The 22,197-nt window shown below is 41.1% G+C and overlaps 1 protein-coding gene across 4 annotated transcripts in view; it reads left to right on the top strand.

Annotated features, from left to right (window-relative positions):
* Positions 1-295: 295 nt before the first annotated feature.
* Positions 296-22,197, top strand: part of arhgap20.S (Rho GTPase activating protein 20 S homeolog) — a 94,462-nt gene continuing 72,560 nt past the window's right edge. For 2 of the 4 annotated variants that reach the window (XM_041584570.1, XM_018250337.2), the window contains exon 1: positions 478-795. In XM_041584570.1, coding sequence (XP_041440504.1) covers positions 697-795 — 99 coding nt within the window. In that variant the 5' untranslated portion in view covers positions 478-696. Of the gene's footprint in view, positions 441-477; positions 796-22,197 lie in introns of those variants that run through there. The other 2 variants (XM_018250338.2, XM_018250339.2) reach the window with 2 other exon arrangements.

Below are 22,197 nucleotides of genomic sequence, written 5' to 3'. Positions count from 1 at the left end.
GGGGGCCGTGAGGGCTGGGGCCCACCAGGTTTTTTCCCAGTGAATTAGGGCCTCATTGGGGCCCCTATACCTCCTGGGCCCCACGGCAGCCAAAATTCCGCTTCCTCTGTAGTTAGATCCTGAGGAGGCCCCCCAATTTCTGATAGTGACCCCAGATAGAAAGGGGGAGGTACTTTATAGTCCAGACACCTATAGGCGTGCCCCTCGTTTCATTAGACTAACTGGTCAATTGTGCGAGATATTGAGAGACTGGGGAGGCAACATAAACCCATTAGCACTTGTGACGTGCCGAGCTCATTTGCCCACAACACAACACACAGGGCCACTGACGGGTTTGGGGAGGCCATGGGGGGTTACACGGCGAGTAGCCTCTAGTCTGGGCTGACAGTGAGCTGTGAGGAACGCAGTGTGACTGGAACTGGAGCAGCAGCCACGAGCATGTGCGTATATATTGTGTGTGTGTGTGAGGAGCGTCAGTTTGTGTGAGAGGAGGCTGCGAGGGGAGGGGCGATCTGAGAGCGGCGCGGGCACTACTAGAACGTGATTGGAGCCAGAGCTGAGCTCAGATGAGCCGGACATGTCTCTGCGCTCGCTGCTCTCTGTCTCCCCAATGCAGCGCTGCGTCCTAGCGCCCGGCCCGCTCTCTGCGCTACTGCTGCTGTCGCGCACTTGAACTGTGTGAGTGGATCTGTCTTCATGGAAGCCATGTCACCCAAACAGGACACTGTGTCACAGAGCCGCTCTTCTTCTCTCACCGGGGAGCCGCGCATCTCCGCACAGGCTGACAGTAATAAGGTAATCACCCCTTATATACAAACGTGTGTGTCATTGGCTGCACGGTGTCCCCTGCATGTGACTACATTTATTGTCATTAATGATTTATTGTTCTTCTCACCCAGTAGTTTATTAATCAGCAATTGCAGCTGTGCCCCCATTGTGATGTCACTCTCCCAGCCAAACCATTGCTGGGGGGGGGGGTTTTGTTGTGCTGGGTTTCTTTATTTGGGGGTGATGCCCCATACTCTTCTTGCTACTAAACCTGGCAGCCAACTCAGTGACAGTTTTGCACCTAATATTGTAAATCCCATGATCTGTAATGCACGATTCATGTGCCTGGTGCTCTACCTAATGATTGGCCAGGTATTCAGTCCAGGACTCCAGTTATATTCCTTGCCTAATTATATATCTCGTGCCCATATATATATTTTCCATGCTCATTTATATATTCTGTCCTTATTTATATACCCCATGCCAATTTATATACCCTGTGCCCATTTATATACACCATGCCCATTTATATATCCCTTGCCCATTTATATATCCAGTGCCCATTTATATACCCCGTGCCCATTTATATATCCCGTGCCCATTCATATATCCCGTGCCCATTTATATATCCCGTGCCCATTTATATATCCCGCGACCATTTATATATCCCGCGACCATTTATATATCCCGCGACCATTTATATATCCTGTGCCCATTTATATACACCATGCCCATTTATAAATCCCTTGCCCATTTATATATCCCATGCCCATTTATATACCCCGTGCCCATTTATCTGTGCCCATTTATATATCCCATGCCCATTTATATACCCCATGCCCATTTATCTGTGCCCATTTATATATCCTGTGCCCATTTATATATCCCGTGCCCATTTATATATCCCGTGCCCATTTATATACCCCGTGCCCATTTATATACCCCATGCCCATTTATATACCCCATGCCCATTTATATATCCCGTGCCCATTTATATCCGTGCCCATTTATATATGCCCATTTATATACCCCTTGCCCATTTATATACCCCGTGCCCATTTATATACCCCATGCCCATTTATATACCCCATGCCCATTTATATATCCCGTGCCCATTTATATCCGTGCCCATTTATATATGCCCATTTATATACCCCATGCCCATTTATATATCACGTGCCCATTTAAGTATCCCGTGCCCATTTATATATCCCATGCCCATTTATCCACGAGCCTGGGCAGCACACAGGCACATGCAAATTGGATTATATTAGTTAAAATTGTGTATAGGTACAGGTTTTCCTTTTTTTAAAGTAGCAGGGATCCAAAAATGTGGATTTTATGGGCTAAATTCCAGGGCAGATTGTGTGCGTTGTCTGCATCTCTGCTACTGTTGTTACACTAGAGCACAAACCAACAGCCAGTGCTGAGTTGTAATTCAAGGAAATCTGGAGCAGGGATTCTGAATCTGGGTTTCATACTTTTAAATAAAATTGGGCCACCATCCTGGCATCTAGATCCTTTTTAATGCTGCTTTTCTCCTTCACCGGTACAATGCATTTAATGACAAAAACCGAATGCCAGGTTCTCTTGAGTGTGACCCCAAAACTGAAGCTGGGGTAATAACTGATCAAGAAGGTTTTGGATCCACGAGGCAGCGCAGGGAATGTGTCGTGTCTAATTGTTGTGTCATCTGCTGATATTCAGTGTAAAATTCCTCGTTGTCATTGTGCAAAATCATTTCCCCATTGTTTGGTTCCGAACGGCTCGTGAAAAGGGGAATTGATGCCTCGACCTTGGAAGGGTTACACTGGTTTGTTTGTGCTGGATATTGATTATACAGCCAATGCCGTTTCAGTTTTTCCTCCTGAACAAATCAGAATGGAAAAATAATCTAGTACAGATATGGGACCTGGTATGCACATAAAGGGATTAATAATCTCTTGGTTGGGGATCAAGTACAATATATTGTTTTGTTATTACAGAGAAAAGGGAAAGCTGCTTTGAAAATTAGTTATTTGCTTATAACTGTTTCTATGGGAGATGGGCTTCCCATAATTTGAAGCTTTTTGGATAACAGGTTTCTGGGTAACAGATCCCATACCTGTACAGATGTAGCCAACTTTGAGACATCACACACCTCATCATGTTGTATGGGGGTTGCATTCATTTCAGTGGAAAAGAGACTGATATAGTGCAAACCGCTTTAATACTATTTAAAATAATTTTCCGGATAGTAGTGATGTGCGGCCCGGTCAGCTCCTACACAAAATATTCGAAAAAAAGGTTGAGCTCTTCTCCAGCACTCCCCTTTCGCAACCTAGCGTTTCCGGCGCCTAAATTTCTTGACTTGCGTCCACCCCTATTGTGACGTCACTGCTGGGTTGGGCAGGCGCAGGTCTATAAATAGAGGGGGAACGCGGGCTGGGAGGGGGCTAGTTAGTGGGCAGATCATTGTCACCTAGACAGTGACCCTTTAGGACTTCTCCCATGTAGTGGTGTTTAACCTTTTACTTACCAATTATTCACTAGGAGGTAAATGAAAGGAAAGATGCAGAAGCATGCACCATTTGTTGTCCAGTGCTCTCCAGTGCTAATGCTGAATAGACGTGTTCTGTTCCTGTAAACTGTATTCACATGTGGGTATGGGCACTGACAATATCTTTATATTGTTGGTCTCCTTTAATGCCACCCTTGTATAGTATAAATAGTATTTTACTCACACATAGGGGCAGATCTTATCAAAGGTCGAGGTGAATTTTCGAATGAAAGAAATTCAAATTTTGAACTGTTTTTGTGTACTTTCGACTAGGGAATAGTCCAAATTCGATTTGAATTTGAAAAGAATTTGAATATTGAAATTTATCATGTACTGGCTGACTTTTAAAATTCGACTTCGACCATTCGCCATCTAAAACCTGCCGAATTGCTGTTTTATCCTATGGGGGGACCTCCTAGAACCTACTTGGAGTCAATTGGTGGACTTTGGGGAAAAACTTTGAATCGAATTTGATCGAATGCGCTATTAACTCGATTCATACGATTCGAATTCGGCCGAATTCGGACCTATTCGACCAAAAAAAAAAACTTCGGCTTAATTTCGGTCGGTCTTTTTGAATTCAAATTTCGAAGTTTTTTCAATTCGAAATTCAACCCTTGATAAATATGCCCCTGTTTAGTGTATTTCCTCACTCCCCAGCCCTTCACTACTCGTACTACTAGAACATTGCCTTTGAAAAATAACATTCCTTTTGTCTTATCCAAAGCTCTTCTAGTCTCGTGCGTGTCTGCACTTTAGGGCTCCCCATGCTCCATCCACATGTGCTGTGTTACATGTTATTAATAGACTGCTCACTTGCCATATCCACTGTGTGTGTGTGTAGAGGATTTGTCGCATTTCTTGCCCTGGCCGAGGCTCCGTGCATCGTCTATATGTTGCACATGTGCCCTAGACTATAGTGGAACTTTACTGTTCTATCTAAGCACTAGAAATGCTGTAACTGAAAATACTCCAGCACGGGAGAGTAGTATGGAAGCTCCTGCTCCCAGGGATGCTAGTGCCTCTCAGCAGTATGTTAGGTTGGATATTTATACATATGTTGTTAAAGGGGAACTCAGGCTTCCAAACCAAAATTTCATAAAGAGGCTCATATAACACAGACACCCCTAATATACCCATCACCGTTACCTGTTTCTTCAAAAAGTATGAATAAATGCCATTTTCTATGCTGAAATCCATCTGTTTAACAGTTCTTCTCTTTCTGCATCATTTGAAATCCTGGCAGGGAAGGAGGGACTAAACACTGATGTTACAAATTGTAACAACTTCTCCACAGCTTACAGACAGCATGCAGGGACTACATAACCCACAATGCATTGCACTGTGATGTTCCCTTCCTTATTGAAATCACGTGTGCAGGGAATTGTGGGGTTTGGAGGATACAGGCTGAGGGCAGTGCCAACGGCGGTATTTTCTTTTCAACATTTGTTTTTGAAGGTTTATTGTTGTTGTTTTTTGTTGTTATGAGACTTTCATTATACTGACTGCCACCCCAGCTCCAATCTAAGTGCTGACAGTTGTATACAGGGGTGATGCATATGTGTCCAAGCATAGCTCTCTGATTGGTAAACAACAACGTTACAGTATCTAGTAGAATTAAGTCAAAGGCTACTGGACATTTGGGGGCAGATTTATTAAAGTTCAAGGTGAATTTTCAAATGAAAAAAACAATTTCGAACTATTTTTTGTGTACAACGGCTAGGGAATAGTCCAAATTCGATTAGAATTTTAAAAATATTCAAAAATTAGAATATCGAAATTTATTATGTACTGCCTCTTTAAAAATTCGTCTTTGACCATTCTCCATCTAAAACCTGCCGAATTGCTGTTTTTTATTTGGAGTCAATTGGTGGACTTTGAAAAATCAAAGTCTTTTTGGGGGAAAACTTCAAATCGAATTTGATCGAATTCCTTCGATTTGCACGATTCGAATTCAGCCGAATATGGACCTATTCCATTCCTTTGGGAGTCCATAGACCAAAAAAATCTTTGAATTAAATTCGAGTTTTGAAGTATTTTCAAATTCCAAATTTGACCCTTGATAAATTGATAAATATTCCCCTTAGAGTTTTTCTTGAAAATGTTTCATCCGAGTGGATTCTTCAGTTCACCACTCGGATGAAACATTTTCAAGAAAAACTCTAAGTGTCCAGTTGCCTTTGACTTAATTCTACTGGATAAATGAGAATCTTCATAGACAAGTTATGGTTACCTTTAATATTTTACTTGGCATTTTCTTACCTCTCCATGCTTCTCCTTAAGTTGGTTGTGCACCTTTGAGTTAACTCTTAGTATGATGTAGAGAGAGATATTCTGAGACAATTTGCAATTGGTTTTCATTCTTTTATTATTTGTGGGTTTTGAGTTATTTAGCTATTTATTCAGCAGCTCTCCGGTTTTTTTTAGCAAAATTTTAGCAATCTGGTTGTTAGGGTCCAAATTACTCTAGTGAACATGCATTGATTTAAATAAGATTCTGGAATATGAATAGGAGAGGCCTGAATAGAAAGATGAGTAATAAAAAGTAGCAATAACAATAGATGTGTAGCCTTATCGAGCCTTGGATTTTTAGATGGGGTCAGTGACCCCCATTTGAAAGCTGGAAAGAGTCGGAAGAAAAAGGCAAATCATCAAAAAACTATAAAGATTAAATTCTAAAGACCAATTGAAAAGTTGCTTAGAATTGTCCATTCTATAACATACTAATGTTATAATTAATGTCAGTCTAAAGCTGGCCAACATGGGTCCATAAAAGCTGTAGGCAGACCAAGTCAGCCAGTGTACAGGGCCCTCCAATGGCTTCCTTGACCAATATGTGACTGAAAATTGGTTGGTTTTAAAATCCCATCGGATTGAAGAGCACATTGGTTCATTAGTACAATCCTTACACTGATTTCCTGCATTCCCGGCATTGTAAACTTTTCGCTGGGCCCTAGGGCCTACTATTGAGTCAACCCAATATGGCCAACCCTCATGGTGGGCATATCAGGGCAAGATCACTCATTGGCGACCTTTTCAAAAGAGTCGATCTACCTATGCGTGGCCACCTTAATTAATATTACAGATCTGGTTACGAAGCTATGGTTAATATATAATGCCTTTTCAGGCACAAAGCAAAATCCAGGACCAAGTGCTTACTGAATGAACACTGCACCCATTTGTGCTCTATTACTTGTGTCGTACATAAATGAGGCCATGTTGTTTCTACAGGTCAGCTAACAATTATTTTGAGATGATTGTAGGAAATTTAACTGCAAGGATAACATTGGATTCAGCTGCATTCAGTGCCGTCCAAGGTCCTGCATTTAGTATAAATCTCTTAAAAGATGTTTTATATTATCTGGTAACCTTGCTATATTCATTGGCAGGTGCAAAAAAATGGCCACAGTCCTATAACCCATAGCAGCCAGTCAACAGATAGTATTGTTTGGTTTTGTGCAGAAAGGCTGTTGTGGTCGAGTGATAGTCACTTGCCTTTTAGTGCAAATTCAGAGTTTTTTCACCTGCCCCGCTGAGTTGAAAATCACTGTGGACATTTAAGGGACAACAAAAATGCCCAGAATCTCAGACGTGTCAACTACCCTGTGTTTGTCGAGAGTCACTGTGCTTAAACACACATTTGAACAAGTCCGTCTTCTGCTGTCATTCATTTTCTCACAAAACCTAATTTAACGGCTCCTTTAAATTGCATTGACTCATCACTCAATGTCCTTCAATATTATCCAAAGCACTGGACCAGGAACTTGACAGATCACTTTGGATCTAGGTTGGCATCTCTGGGATCTCTTGTGTGCTTCAGTGCCAACTTTTTCTTATTATTCTATAATTGACTGTATTGTTCTATAGTGTTTACACTCCCCCCTCCCCAGCATCCTCCTTATCATATTACAGGTTTAGGATCTGTTAACTAAAGTGCTCAGGGCCTGGGGTCTATCCATTATTTGGATCTTCATACTTTAAGAGGCACATTTATCAAAATTTGAATTTCAAACTCATGTGAGTTTTCTTTGAATAAATTCGAATATTCTCACAACTCGGATTGGAGGTTATTTAAGAAAGAACTCGAATGTCTAAAACTCGATCGAATATTTCCGACCTGAAAACTCGAATCGAATTTGACTAAACTCAAATGGAGTTTTTTTCTATTAACATCTTCAAATGGGTCACTGGACCTCTGCCTTTGACTTCGACATGAATTCGCCAGGTTTTAGATGGTGTATAGTCGAATTCGAGTTGCCCCCAGGGTCCAGGTATGATAAATTTCGAACTTGAGTTTGGATTTTTCACAACTGAAATTTGTGAGTTTAGACCAAAAAACATTGAATTCGAATTTCCAATTCGAAACTTAGTAAATCTGCCCCATAATCTGCTAAAAATCAGATATCCAGCACGTTAGTGGACAGTGCAACACTATTTCGCATTGTCCAGCAGAAGCAGCAGTGATGGGCTTCTCCTGATTCAAAGCATAATTCAGTCCCAGAAAAGAGAGTGGTCCAGATCCCACTGGCAAAGCTTCAAATGAATCTTAATGGAAATGTTCACTCAACAGTACGGAAAGTATTTCTTTTGTCTGAAGAGCAAGTGAAGGATAAAAGTGATGAGTCTTAAGTTACGGGCCCAGAGGTGCAGCACATGTAACAACACTGACACATGGGCACATCTGTAGACTTTGATCTAAAGAAACAATTTCCTGGTGAAGAGGGAAAATCTTTGAAAAATAGCCAGTAGGATCTGGAATATGTCCTTGTCGTCCCGCAGTCAATCAGCTCTCCAGGAAATGACCCATTATATAGAGTTTCATGTTGGTTTGGGAGGAAATAGAACAAATATGTAAGATGGGCTCTGTTTGGGTCTTTGGGAGTAGAAAATTATTTTTACTTGTATCTGTAAACCATTTGTGGTTATGAGTAAAGTGGAAAAGTCATATGTAAACTGCACCTAGTCTTATCCCCTCCTGTTATGGGCTATTTATGCAAATATGATAAAAGTGGCTCTTCTTTAAGACTGGCCTACAGCCCATCCAAACCAGCACCTGGGATCAAGTTTCTCACCCCAGACCTACATATTCCCTGGTTTTTATGGCAATTCGTGCAAATACGATGCCTATCTTCCGAACCTGTCCAAATTTCTTGCCTGGTGTTTGGAAAAGAGGTTGGCACCTCTCTGATAATATAATTGAAGAAGGATTACAAACACTCGAAGGCATGTGAAGCGGGGCGAACCCCTGCGTGTTTATTCACGTCAGTGATGTAACGTTTCGGGGGACCCTTGTTCAATGAATGGGTCCACCTCCGAAACGTTACATCACTGACGTGAATAAACACGCAGGGGTTTGCCCCGTTTCACATGTCTTTGAGTGTTTGGTAATCTTTCTTCTATTTCATGCCATCTCACCCATTACTTACTTTCTGCTGTTTCCGCTTGCCGAAAATATCTAGTACCCGTTCTTTAAACAGGCAATATGTACAGGTATGGAACCTGTTATCATGTAAATGTTGAATAAACCCAATAAGCTGGTTTATATCTTAGTTTGGATCAAGTACAAGCAAGTTTTATTATTACAGAGGAATAGGGATTGTTTTAAAAAAATTGGTTTAGTTTGATAAAATGATGGGGCCTTTTTGAGGCAGCCTTCATATAAATTCAGAGCTTTCTGGAGAACTGTTCTCTAGATAAAGGATTTCATACCTGTATCTGCATGCACCCAGTAGAGGGTGACTTAGTAACCTGTGCGTTCACAGCTAAACAGAGCAGGAGTCAAACACATGGAACAAGAAATGATTATCTCTCAGGGATTCTGATGGTTGTAGCCCTGCTGTATAGGTAGATTTTTCATTAAAGGGATACTGTCATGGGAAAAAATGTTTTTTTCAAAATGAATCAGTTAATAGTGCTGCTCCAGCAGAATTCTGTATTGAAATCCATTTCTCAAAAGAGCAAACAGTTTTTTTTATATTCAATTTTAAAATCTGACATGGGGCTAGACTAGGGTTGCCACCTGGCCGGTATTTTACCGGCCTTGCCGGTAAAACGCCCGCCGGGGCCGGTATTACAAATTTACCGGCAATGTAGCTGCCTGTAAATTTGTAATATCCCTAAGTAAAGCCCTTGGCCTGCCCCAATCTGCAGAAAGTCTAGCTTTTCTTCGGCGCCTGGCCAGTTGCACGCTGCCCCCTTTGACGTCTTGCTCCGCCCCTTTGACGTCACATCCAATTGCACGCCGTGACTCCGCCCCATTTGCAATCACTCCCCACCCCTTTGACGTCACATCCCGCCTCTTTTTACCGCCACCCAGCACCGGCCGGTGCAAATTTTATTGAAAGGTGGCAACCCTAGGCTAGAAATATTGTCAATTTCCCAGCTGCCCCAAGTCATGTGACTTGTGCTCTGATAAACTTCAATCACTCTTTACTGCTGTACTGCAAGTTGGAGTGATATCACCCCTCCCTTTTTCCCCCCAGCAGTACAACAAAAGAACAATGGGAAGGTAACCAGATAACAGCTCCCTAACTAAAGATAACAGCTGCCTGGTAGATCTAAGAACAGCACTCAATAGTAAAAACCCATGTCCCACTGAGACTCCTTCAGTTACATTGAGAAGGAAAAACAGCAGCCTGCCAGAAAGCATTTCTCTCCTAAAGTGCAGGCACAAGTCACATGACCAGGGGCAGCTGGGAAATTGACAAAATGTCTAGCCCCATGTCAGATTTCAAAATTGAATATAAAAAAATCTTTTTGATCTTTTGATAAATGGATTTCAGTGCAGAATTCTGCTGGAGTAGCACTATTAACTGATGCCTTTTGAAAAAAACATGATTTCTGATGACAGGATCCCTTTAAGGAATAGATGCCTAAAAATATCATGCAAACAGAATTGCGAGAAAGAGAGAGAGAGAGAGAGAATGAAGAGAAACAGATGCTGAGAGAGGAATAGTGACTAAAAACTTGATTATTTAAGAAACTATGCAGAATTTTTTATTGATTGATTTTAAAAAGCTTCTTACTTCAGTATGATGAAGCTTATATGAAATGTTCATTTTCGCGATAGTTCCCCTTTAAGCTTTAGTTCTCCTTTAAAATTTGAGTTAGGGGTGGAAACAGTAAAGAGGTCCATGCATGAGTAGATAGTTCCTCTTTTTCTGTTGACTTCTAGACCCCAAATTATTGCATTTTAGGATGATATCTCAGACTGTATATTGGGCAGTAGAGCATTTGGTCAGCGAAGCACCAAATCAGGAAGTGACGAGATCCCTTTATTAAGTCCCAAATATGTGTGTCCTTGCAAATGCTTTAAAATACTTAAAAAATCCATGATTTGTTTTTTCCGTTTTAATGTGACAAACCCAACTACAAATTCACAAGTGGCACAAAGTCAATTGGCGTAGCTCCCTGATGTGAGAAAGTGACATACACAAAGCTACATTGATATAATCCAACAACTAAACCTGGTTTCCTGAATGATTGTCCAGTGTTGCCTCAAGCAAATAAGAGGCCTGAGAGTTATGAACACTACTTTCTTGTTTTTATATTGTATTTGACTTACAAGTAAGGTTTTTTTGGTTTTCTTGTTTATTTTATCTTGATTGATATTCTGACATAAACACTGTGAGAATAGCTGGCAGCCTAGGGGGGCGGCCGTCGCTTCCTCTCTCTGTGCGCGATGATCCTAGTTCGACGTGCTTGCGCCACTTCTGGGTTTTGATGCTGCGTCTGACGTCACTGTGCTTGGGGGGAAATTCGAATATTGAAAGGCGCATCTTTCTTTTCAAAATGCCCAACATAAAAGCCATTCTTTAGTTCCTGGATGCTATTCTTGTCTGTTATTGACCTTGTCTGTCCCTGGCCATTCCACGCTTACTGCCCGTCCTGACCATTGCCTGTTTACTAACTATTCTCTCGGATCACGATTTTCTACTGTACATCGTCCGTTGGTTTTGACCCTGGCCTGTGACCTCAACTACACTCCTGCTCCCTGATTTGGTACCACATTGTCTGTTGGTTTGACCTGGCTTGTTTCACGTCTATGCTTTCTTCTCCCTCGTCCCTTCTTTATACATTCAGTTCCCTTGCACACCCAGAACTCTCTCCCTGGTTCTCTCACATTACGTACTGGCGGCATCCGAGTAGCGGAGGGCTCCTCCTGAAGCCAAAAGTGGTTGCTATAGGCAGAAGAGTGAGCCGGGACCTTGGAGTCGGGACACTGTCTGTTACAAACAATGTGTTAATTTAAAAATTTAAATAAATAATAGCAAAAAAGCTACAGAACCAACATAGATTAGCTTATTTAATAGACTCATTATTGTGTGCTAAACCTGCTACTGTTATTGAAAGTGAAAGACAAACGAGTGACCTGTTCTACAAAACTCTGAGCCAACTATTGATTTCATTATATTGTACAGAATTTATTTTTCTTCTTCTGTACTCAGCCCTGAACCAACTATATTCCTTCTACTTTATTTAGCCCTGAACTACCTATATTTCCTCTTCTGTACTTAGCCCTGAACCAACTATATTCTTTCTAACGTAATTAGCCCTTAACAGCTATATTCCTTCTACTGCAGGCATGTCCAAAGTCAGGCCCGGGGGCCAATTGCGGCCCATTTTCAAATTTACACCGGCCCTCAGCCTCCATCATGAAATGAATAATATTGTGGGCCGCCAGCACAGGAATCGCGTATCAATAGACACATACTGGCACATAGTGACGCACCGCTATTGCATACTTCTTTAGGGCTGAAGGTGCAATAGTCGTACCAACGTGCCTGTACAGTAAACTAAAGAAGTACCGGTATGTGAGAGTGGCGCGTCACTACATGCCAGTACGTGTCTATTGCTAACACCTTCAGCACACAGGCAGCAGTATAGACCAAGAAGCAGATCATTTCACTAACCATATGCCCAAATATTACGGCTACGCCATTTCTTGTTTAAATGAGGGGAGGAGAATAAGTCCAAACAGACTCCACTTCTCCGTATCCTAAACGCAGTGTACGCATCCATCTCCAGGTGTGAATGATCCTGATCGCAAACTAGCGACCTCGGAATGGATGTCAGGGTGAATGGTTGGCCCCTACACATTTTCACCTCACCAAATCTGGCCCTCGTTGCATAAAGTTTGGACACCCCTGTTCTACTGTATTCAGCCCCGAATCAACTATATTCCTTCTACTGCACTCGGCCCTGAACCAACTATATTCCTTTTACTGTATTCAACCCTGAACCAACTATATTCCTTCTACTGTACTCAGCCCTGAACCAACTATATTTCTTCTTTACTCAGCCCTGAACCAACTATATTCCTTCTACTGTACCAGCCCCTGAACCAACTATACTGTATTTCTTCTTCTTTACTCAGCACTGAACCAACTATATTCCTTCTACTGTACCAGCCCCTGAACCAACTATACTGTATTTCTTCTTCTTTACTCAGCACTGAACCAACTATATTCCTTCTACTGTACTAGCCCCTGAACCAACTATATTTCTTCTTCTTTACTCAGCCCTGAACCAACTATATTCCTTCTACTGTACTAGCCCCTGAACCAACTATATTTCTTCTTCTTTACTCAGCCCTGAACCAACTATATTCCTTCTACTGTACTCAGCCCTGAACCAACTATATTCCTTCTACTGTACTCGGCCCTGAACCAACTATATTTCTTCTTCTTTACTCAGCCCTGAACCAACTATATTCCTTCTACTGAACTAGCCCCTGAACCAACTATATTTCTTCTTCTTTACTCAGCCCTAAACAAACTGTATTCCTTTTACTGTATTTAGCCCTGTAACCACCTATATTTCTACTTCTGTATTTAGCCCTGAACCACCTATATTTCTTGTTCTGTACTTAGCCCTGAACCAACTATATTCCTTCTGATGTACTTATGCCTGAACCAACTATATTTCTTCTGAACTTAGCCCTGAACCAAAAATATTCCTTCTGCAGGACTCAGCTCTGAACAACCTTTATTCCATCTACTTTCAGCCCTGAGCCTATTATTCCTGTTTGTCAGAACCAACTATAATTCCTACTGTACAATACAGAAATTTCCTTCTGAACCTTCACTGTCTCCTATTATAAAATAAAATAAAATTAAATTTTGATCATCTATTCAGTTATACAGAATTCTGAAACAACTACCCAATTTCTCCAACTATGTAGGACTCATTTTCATAATTTTATGTTTAACTACTGTAGCTTTGGTTCTAGTTATCCTGTACAAACCTCAAAAACATCTGCTGGTCCTATAGAATTGTTGACCTCACTTACTATCCCTTGCATTCTGTAGAGTGCAGAAACAACCCTCCCTCCAATTATAGGTAATAAAATATAATTTGTATCATCATGTTTACAGTTTGACATATTTCTCTCTAATTTGTGTCGAACATTTTATCCTTGGGTGACTCTTCTGCATAGTTTAGCATTAATTCTGATGATCATATTAAACGCTGAATAACCAAATCATGAGCGGAACATGAGTGAAAAATGTATGACAAATAGTTGCTGTAGGAAATAAATCTAATTGGTTTCATCTGTTCGGTTTCATTTACATTAAAATGAAAAAAAAGTGTAAAATGGCGAAGCTGGTGTAGACGTCACGGTTTAAATCGACTTGTGTTTAGGTTAATCTTTCATCTCCTACCCATAATAAAAAAAATGAAATTGCTAAATGTTAATATTTTTTATCTGCAAAAAACGGGAAGCACAGGATTATATCCCCCCTTGCTATCTTTATTTTCACATATGGAAGACATTTTGCATAGTCTTGGTTACCTTCTAACGTTTTCGTGGATTTTCCAAAGTAGGAGAACACTAACGTTTTTCAGGAGACATGAACATATACAGAAACCCTGCCAGATTCTTTCTTTCTCTGTCAAATATTATTCTGCGGGAAATTTCTGCTATAGATCTTTTTTTTTTTTTAACCTAAAACCGCATTGTTTTAAAGGAACGGAGTGCTGATTAACAGAAAAACCTATTGACTTAAACGAACTGCAAACGACTAGTAGTTGAAAGGCGAGAGAGGAGTACAACTCATCACCTTAGAATTAATGTGCTTACTCTGTATAGGGCGAGCCAATGTGGTGCCGCAGGTTGCTCTAAGCCTTTCCTTTTGGAAAACACACATCCTAAAACAACGTACGCAGATGTCCCAGTTATTTTGGCACTTTAGGTATCTGGCCAGAGCCTTACTGAAAGGATAGGATTTGTGTTATTAACACAGGCATTTCATGTAAATATCTTGTTTCAGCTCCTGGCTTTACGGTCTATAAAATAAATCTGCCCTTCTGGATCATGAAAAAAGATGGTAATGTGATCATTTATCTTTCTTTAGGGTAAAAATTATTTCCCATCTTTATTTAATAGGACGAACGTAGCACCAAAGGCTTTTCCCTTTCTAATTGCTCAAGTGCTGGGGGGACCTTAGGTCAATGTTAATCTGGGAAGGTACTTAGCAAGGCGCCAAGCACGATCTAGAATCCAATAGTGTCATAGTCAAGTCACCTTAATGCTTATAGTCCTAAATCCTGATATTTCTGAAATAATGCCTCTGTAATTTTTTTTGGGGGGGTTCACCCAGACCCACTCCCCCCCTCTCGTAGTGCAAGCATAAAAGACAGTTGGAGAATGGAAGTTTGACGTATGGACGCAGGCACGCATCTGAAGCAGTTGGGGGGTGGCCTGTCCTGAGGGTGGGGTTCATCGAGGAGCCTGGGTGCAAATCCTGTACCTGTATGTCTCTAGTTACACCATTGGGTTTCTTTGCTCCAAAATGGTGGGCAGAGACATGTATTCTCACCAGAAATATGGCCTTGACTGCATTCAAAAGGGGCAGTGAGGGGTGGCACATAGCAGCGGAAGGAACATCTGAATGACATGCATGTTAGGGGACCGGTATGGGTCCGGAAGCCAGATACCTATGTGCCGCCCGCATGAATACAGTGCTACTAAATGCAGGCACAGCTGTATTCATGGGGATAGTTGCTGGTCTCTATGCTCTGAAAAGAAGCAAAGTGACCTGCATCAATTCTCCAATGGAGGAAGGCAGTCGCAAAGTGCAGAAAAAAATGGCAGATTTCATACTTAGCACCCTGTTTTTAAAATTGTAAATGACCCCTTCTACCTCCCAAAACAATGTAGTCAGCAGAATCCAGCTGATTAACAGACCTGCAAGAGAACTGACTTCTGCTTTATCTTCCACAGAGTCAGAACCAGAGAGCAGAAAGCAATAAACAAATACTGTTTCAATTGCAACAACATTGACCAATAATAAAGGCATCAGGTATAGGTTTAACCATTGTTTAAAAGGAGATTCATATTTTACAGTTGATGCATTTCTGCCCTTATGTCTGCGTTGATGTATATTTTGGCTTTTCTGCTGAATGCCCTTTTTCTGCCAAATAGACGCCTTTTGGGGAATAAAAATAGCTCAGTGATCTGATCCCAGGCAGCTATTTTAGAGAAAAATGTATAGTATTATGGCTTAGAAAAACGTCAACCTTATCCGTTAATGGCATGCCAGGTGCTCCGCAAAGCCAACTTAACCTTTCAGGGCAATACGAGCGAGATCCCTAATTTTCATCTGGAGGAAGTGAGAGTTAAAGAGGGACTCTGCCCTGTTCTACAGAATATTTTGCAGAACCAAACGAGTCCTTTTCACGATTTCACAAAGCTGTCTGGGTGTGACCAAAAATGTGCAAGAGCTTTGCCCAGATCCTGCTAGATGAGATGCATGTGTTTGGGGAAGAATGATGCAAAGTACTTTATTACAGAGTTTAAATGTAATGGCAAGGGCCCAGTTGGCCTTTTTACTGTTCCACCTAACCAGGAATATTTCAGCTTTAGATACCAAGTATTCTTGAAATGTTCTTTCTTTACCCACACTTTATTATTGAGCAGCATTGATCTGTAGCTACATTCCAGGGTTTGAAGCAGTTTCTAATGAGCCAATTTCATAATGTGGGATATAAATGAATTGTTTCAAATTTTTAAAAACATTTTTGGTTGTACATAATACGTTTTGAAGAGCCATTCAGGTTAAGAACCCATAAATAGCTAAACCTGCTACGACTTGTACTCTTTTTGCATACTGCCTTCAAAGTAGGGATGCTTTCAATTGACCCCTTATTGGCCGATGACATGGAGATGGGGGGCGGAACAGGGAAGGGGCTGGCCTATTATGTGACGTGGCAAGACTATGATGCAAATGAGGTTGGAACTGGGAAGCTGGTGGCCAAAAGGCAGGCAGCATCAAGGTTGAAAAAGGCAATGGGCAGGACATTAAGGAATGTGGAGTGGAATCTGGGCCAAAGGTAGAACAAATAGGGTTTACACATGTACCGGAAAGTACATAGCCAGTAAATTTGTAATACCCATCCTGGACCTGGTTGGTAATATACAAGTGAAATACCGGCCAGGTGGCAACCCTACTTCAAAGTTGTCTTCATATCTTCCACAACACTTGAGCAAACAGAAGCCAACTGATACTGGAGGAGAAATCTCTTCTGCCTCATTGTTTTGGAAAGGGATTTAACACACTACTGCCATCTCTAGTGATGTTATGACTGTTAGACCTTGGTCCCTTTTGACCACCTGATATAAAACAATAGGGTCGATTTTACAGGGTTAATTAAAAAAAAAAAAACATGCGAAGTATGAAATCTGGCATTTTTGCGCACTGCCTTACTCCATTAGAGAATTGATGCAGGTCACTTTGCTTCTTTTCAGAACGTAGAGACCAGCAACTATCCCCATGAATACAGCTGAGCCTGCATTTAGTAGCACTGTATTCATGTAGGGCGGCACGTAGATATCTAGCTTCCGGACCCATACCTGTCCCCTAACGTGCATGTCATTCAGATGTTCCTACCACACCTATGTGCCACCCCTCCTTTTGAATGCAGACAAGGCCATATTTCTGGTGAGAATGCATGTCTCTGCCCTCCGTTTTGGAGCACATATGCAAGTGATATGGAACTTATTTCCAGCCTGCTAGAGAGACAATGGCTTTTTAAGCAAGACTAAGTAAATGCACTAACTGATTGTTTTAAATGCTTAAACACTGATTGTTTTTAATGCTTAAAATCTTAATACAATGATTGCAATCAGTCACACGTGTATAGGTCCAAAGTTATTTTACCAAACAGACTCCACCGATTTAACACGGCTCTCATGGCAGTTACTAAATTAGCCAATTAAAGATCTTAAGAACAATAAGTATGGCTTGGTATACTGTGTTCTGCATAAATACAATACCATATATTAAGAAGAAATCTTGGGCATTTTCTCTTGTCTTTTCACTGGCACTGTCACGGTGTTCTCAGATGGTATTGGTTAAAGTTAATTGTACAGGTATGGGATATATTATCCAGAATGCTTGGGACCTGGGGTTATCTGGATACTTTTTGTAATTTGGATCTTCATTCCTTAGGTCTACTAAAAAAATCTTATAAACAATAGTTAAACCCAATAGAAATGTTTTGTCTCCAAAAAGGATTGATTATATCTTAGTTGGGTTCAACGATAAGGTACTGTTTTATTACAGAGAAAAGGTAATCCATTTTTTAAAATGTGTATTATTTGATTAAACAGAGTCTATGGGGCAAATTAACTAAAGGGCGTTGTGACTAACGCGGGCGAAAATTCGCCAGTACGACGTCATTTCGGTACTTCGCTGATTTACTAACGGTCGCTAGTGAAGGAGATAGATTCTAGCGGTTCTTCGCTCCCTAACGCTTGGCGAATGGATGTAACTACCCAAATTCACGAAGATGCGGATTTTACTGAAGGTTACCTCTTGCGCCAGACTTGCCTTCGCCACCTCAGACCAGGCGAAGTGCAATAGATTAGATTGGACTTCCTAAAAAAATAGTTGCATAGTCCCAAAAAACGCTGGTGTCTTCTCTTTTTTCAGGGTGATAGGCTGAAAAAGAGAGTAATTGTTTTTGGGGTAACCAGCTTCCTAACATATGGCAAATAAACTATACACTGGGCTCATGTTTAGGGCAATATAACAACTATTTTATTAAGGTTTCCCTGGCTTGTGTAGTGTAATGTATTTGCTGCAACATATACGTCCATTCAACTTAAAATTCCTGCCGTATGCAAATTAGGCAACGCTAGCGCAACTTCACTTCGCTTGGTGCAGTAACGCTAGCGCAGCAACGCCAGCATTCGGAGCCCTGGAGTCAATTTAGGATTTTAGTGAATTAGTGTTGTCCTGGCGAATCTACGCCTGGCGAAGTGTTGCAATTTCGGAGGTTAGTGAATTTGCCCCTATGAGACATGGTCTTTTTGTAATTTGGAGATTTCTACGTGTTTTCCCGATAACAGTTCCCATGCCTGTATCAGGACAGTTCCATGGGCTAGCTATTGGTGTATGATACTAGATCCTGTATGGCGTGATGTTTAAACCTGGGGCCATTCAACAAGTGAATGGAGAGGAAGGCACAGAGATTGAGGAACATCTTGTCCAACTATAGTGTAAAGGACAGTGGTGCGGCGGGACTTCCTTCAATCCTACGCACACAGCAAAACGTAGGTGAGTCTCATTTTGTTCAGTGCTAGCGCATGACGTCATCGCTCGCACCACGAATATTTAAAGTGCCCCTGACCTACTATTCATTGCCCAATGTAGGTCTATTTTTCCATAGCTCCTGGGTGTGTTTATCAAGTCTGATCTTTGATCCTGTCCCTTGCCTGTCCCTGACTTTGCTATCCTGCTGCCTGAACTGACCACTGCCTGTTATTGACCTTTCTTCAGATCCTGATTCTGTACCACGATGCTGTTTGGTGTTGACCTCGGCCTGTGACCTTAACTACGCTTCTGTTTCCTGATTTTGTACTGCATTGCCTGTTTGGTACGACCCGGCCAGGCCATCAACTAACATTCCCAGTTCCCCGTTCTACTTTTATACGGTCGGTTCCCTAGCTTGCCCAGAACTCTCTCCTTGGTCCTCTCACATTAAAGGAAAAGTTCAGTGTAAAAATAAAAACTAGGTAAAAAGCCTTTCCAAAATAAAAAATGTTTCTAATCTAGTTTTTTTTTTTTTTAATTATTAAAGCATAATTTATTTGCAAATAGCATTACTGCCAGGCCATAAAAGCACAAATATTTATTTGTATTGCTGTCATATTAATGTCACAGATTTTTGTTTTTGGTATTAAATGTCCAAGGCAGGCTGAAATATTTTAATGATTTACAATCCATGTAGATAAACATGACAGTCATATTCCAGAATAAACATTTCTCCTCAGAATTTGATTTGCAAACATTTAATTGGAGGATTGAGAATAAAATATTTCAAATGACAAGCGGGGTTAACAGAAAATGATTTGCAAGCGAGGACCAATATACCTGATGAAAAAAAGATTTATATTCAGTTGCAAATGTGTCTGTGGCTAAGGACAAATTGTTTTCTCTATTTAAATGGACCATGGGATGAAAAATAAGCAGATTTTTCATTAGAGTAAAACAGTATGGAATGTTCTTTTATACATATATATATGAACACAAATGAGGTAACATTTAAAAAAATAGATATACAAGTGCTAGGTGTTTCATTACAGAGTTGGAATGGAGTCTCTGCCACATCAGTAGAACTGAAGCATACATGTGCTCCCATAACAGCCTTATATTTTGTTATTTAGAAAGTTAGTGCCAAAATAATTATTTTTACCAAGAAATAAACAAGTCAAACACCTTTCAAAAGTTAGCCAAATCTTGCTAGAGAAGAATCACGTTTCTAATGTTGTTAATTAGCCAAAAAAATGCAATGTATAAAGGCTGGAGTGACTGGATGTCTAACATAATAGCCAGAACACAACTTCCTGCTTTGCAGCTAACTCTGAGTCAGGGACTATAAGGGGGGTCACATGGGACATAAATGTTAAGTGAGTTTGCAATTGATCCTTAGCATTCAGCTCAAATTCAGAAGCTACAGTTATGGCCCATGTGATCCCCCCCCCTCAAGTCACTGATTGGTTACTGTGTGGTAACCAATCAGTGGAAACCAAGAGATCTGCAAAGCAGGAAGTAGTGTTCTGTTCTATTACACATCCAGTCACTCCAGCCTTTATACAGTTTGCAATTGATCCTTAGCATGCAGCTGAGATTCAAAAGCAAATAGTTATGACCCATGTGGTCCCCTCTCAAGTCACTGATTGGTTACTGCCTGGTAACCAATCAGTAGAAACCTAGGGGCAAATTCACTTAGATTCGTAGTTGCGCCAGGCGTAACTTCGCCTCACTTCGCCAGGCGTAGTTTCGCCAGCGCTCCGCAAATTCACTAAAATCCGAAGTTGCGCTCAGGGGTAGCGTAAGGTTGCGAAGTTGCGCTAGCGTTGATTCGCTAAGCGAAGTGAAGTTACGCTAGCGATGGTTAATTTGCATACGGCGCCAAATTCAAATTTCAATGGAGGAATACGTAGAATCACTACAAATGCCTGGGAAACCTTCAAAACATCAAATAAAAATTTTATTTTGCCCTACACATGTGCCCACTGTATAGGTAAGTTGCCATGAGTCAGGAAATGTAGGGGGGAAGGAGGGGAGCCCCAAAAAAATTTAGATCTTTTTCAGCCTATCACCCATAATGTAGAAAACACGACAGCGTTTTTTGGGACTTAGAAAAAAATGTTGACTTTTTTTTAAGCAATCCCTATCTACTCTATTGTGCTTCGCCTGGTCTGAGGTGGCGAAGGAAGTCTAGCGTAAAAGGTAGGGTTCAGTACACTGCGTGCGTTAGTGAATTTGCGTAGTTACGTCCGTATCGAAAATTCGCCAGGCGTAAGGGTGCGAAGTAACACTAGCGAATGTACGCCAGCGTTCGTTAGTGAATTTGCGCAGTAACGAAAATGCCAAACGCTAGCGAAGTAACGCTAGCGTTCGGCGCTTAGTGAATTTGCCCCCAAGGGAGCTGCACAGCAGGAAGTAGTGTTCTGGCTATTATGTTACACACCCAGTCACTCCAGTCTTTATACATTACAGAAACATTTTTTATTTTGCACAGCCTATCTATTTACCAAGTTTTTATTCTGACACTGACATTTCCTTTAAGACCTGGCGGCACCTGAGTAGCTGAGGGTTCCTCCGAAGCCAAAGGCAGAAGAGCCGTGACATGGTCCTTGGAGTTAGTTCTGGGTTTGGGATTCCTTACTTAACATATAGCTACTGCAACTTCTGTTGTTCTTCTAGGCCAGACTTTCTGGGACTAGGGAAGTTTTTGCATAGACAAATTTGTATTGTATTAGTAATATCATTTACAGAACTATATGCCTTTTTTTATCACGCTGGGTGTTCTGCACAGGGGGGGGAATAAAGAGGTTATATACAGTATAAACTCTCTGAATAGTCTACATGTTAACAGCGTCCTTTATATATTAGTGGTGGAAGTTCACAAATACTGACAGAACGTGTTTATATACTGTATCACAATCATTTCATAGAAACCTACATCGGTAAGTGGGAGTGAGCGCCATATGGACTAAATCAGCAACGTTCACGCTTCGAGGAAATTTAATTTTGCCTATTCATACAATTTCTGTCCACCAGAAAACAACATACTGAAATTCCTGCCGCTGTGTTGCATTTCCATTTTCTTTTAAATTGAATCCTGTGGGTTTTTTTTTTTTGCAGAGACCTGTACTTTGCCTACGGACAAATGGGAACAATAATAGCCTGATGAGGATTTGGCAACCGCTGAATTCCTCTGCAGTCTAACTGATTGTTGAGAAATACTGCCTATGATTCTAATGTTTATAAAATGTCTGCTGGTTAATATGTTCCTCTGATTTGAGGGTTGTCTTCATAAGCATGCACGCTGGGATCGGAATTTCCACTAGGACACTATATGGTGCCTAAAACCAA

This window comes from Xenopus laevis, chromosome 2S (assembly GCF_017654675.1).
Source record: "Xenopus laevis strain J_2021 chromosome 2S, Xenopus_laevis_v10.1, whole genome shotgun sequence".
NCBI classification, from domain to species: domain Eukaryota; kingdom Metazoa; phylum Chordata; class Amphibia; order Anura; family Pipidae; genus Xenopus; species Xenopus laevis.
Note: the sequence above shows the minus strand (reverse complement) of the source record. Positions and strands in the feature narration are given on the sequence as shown.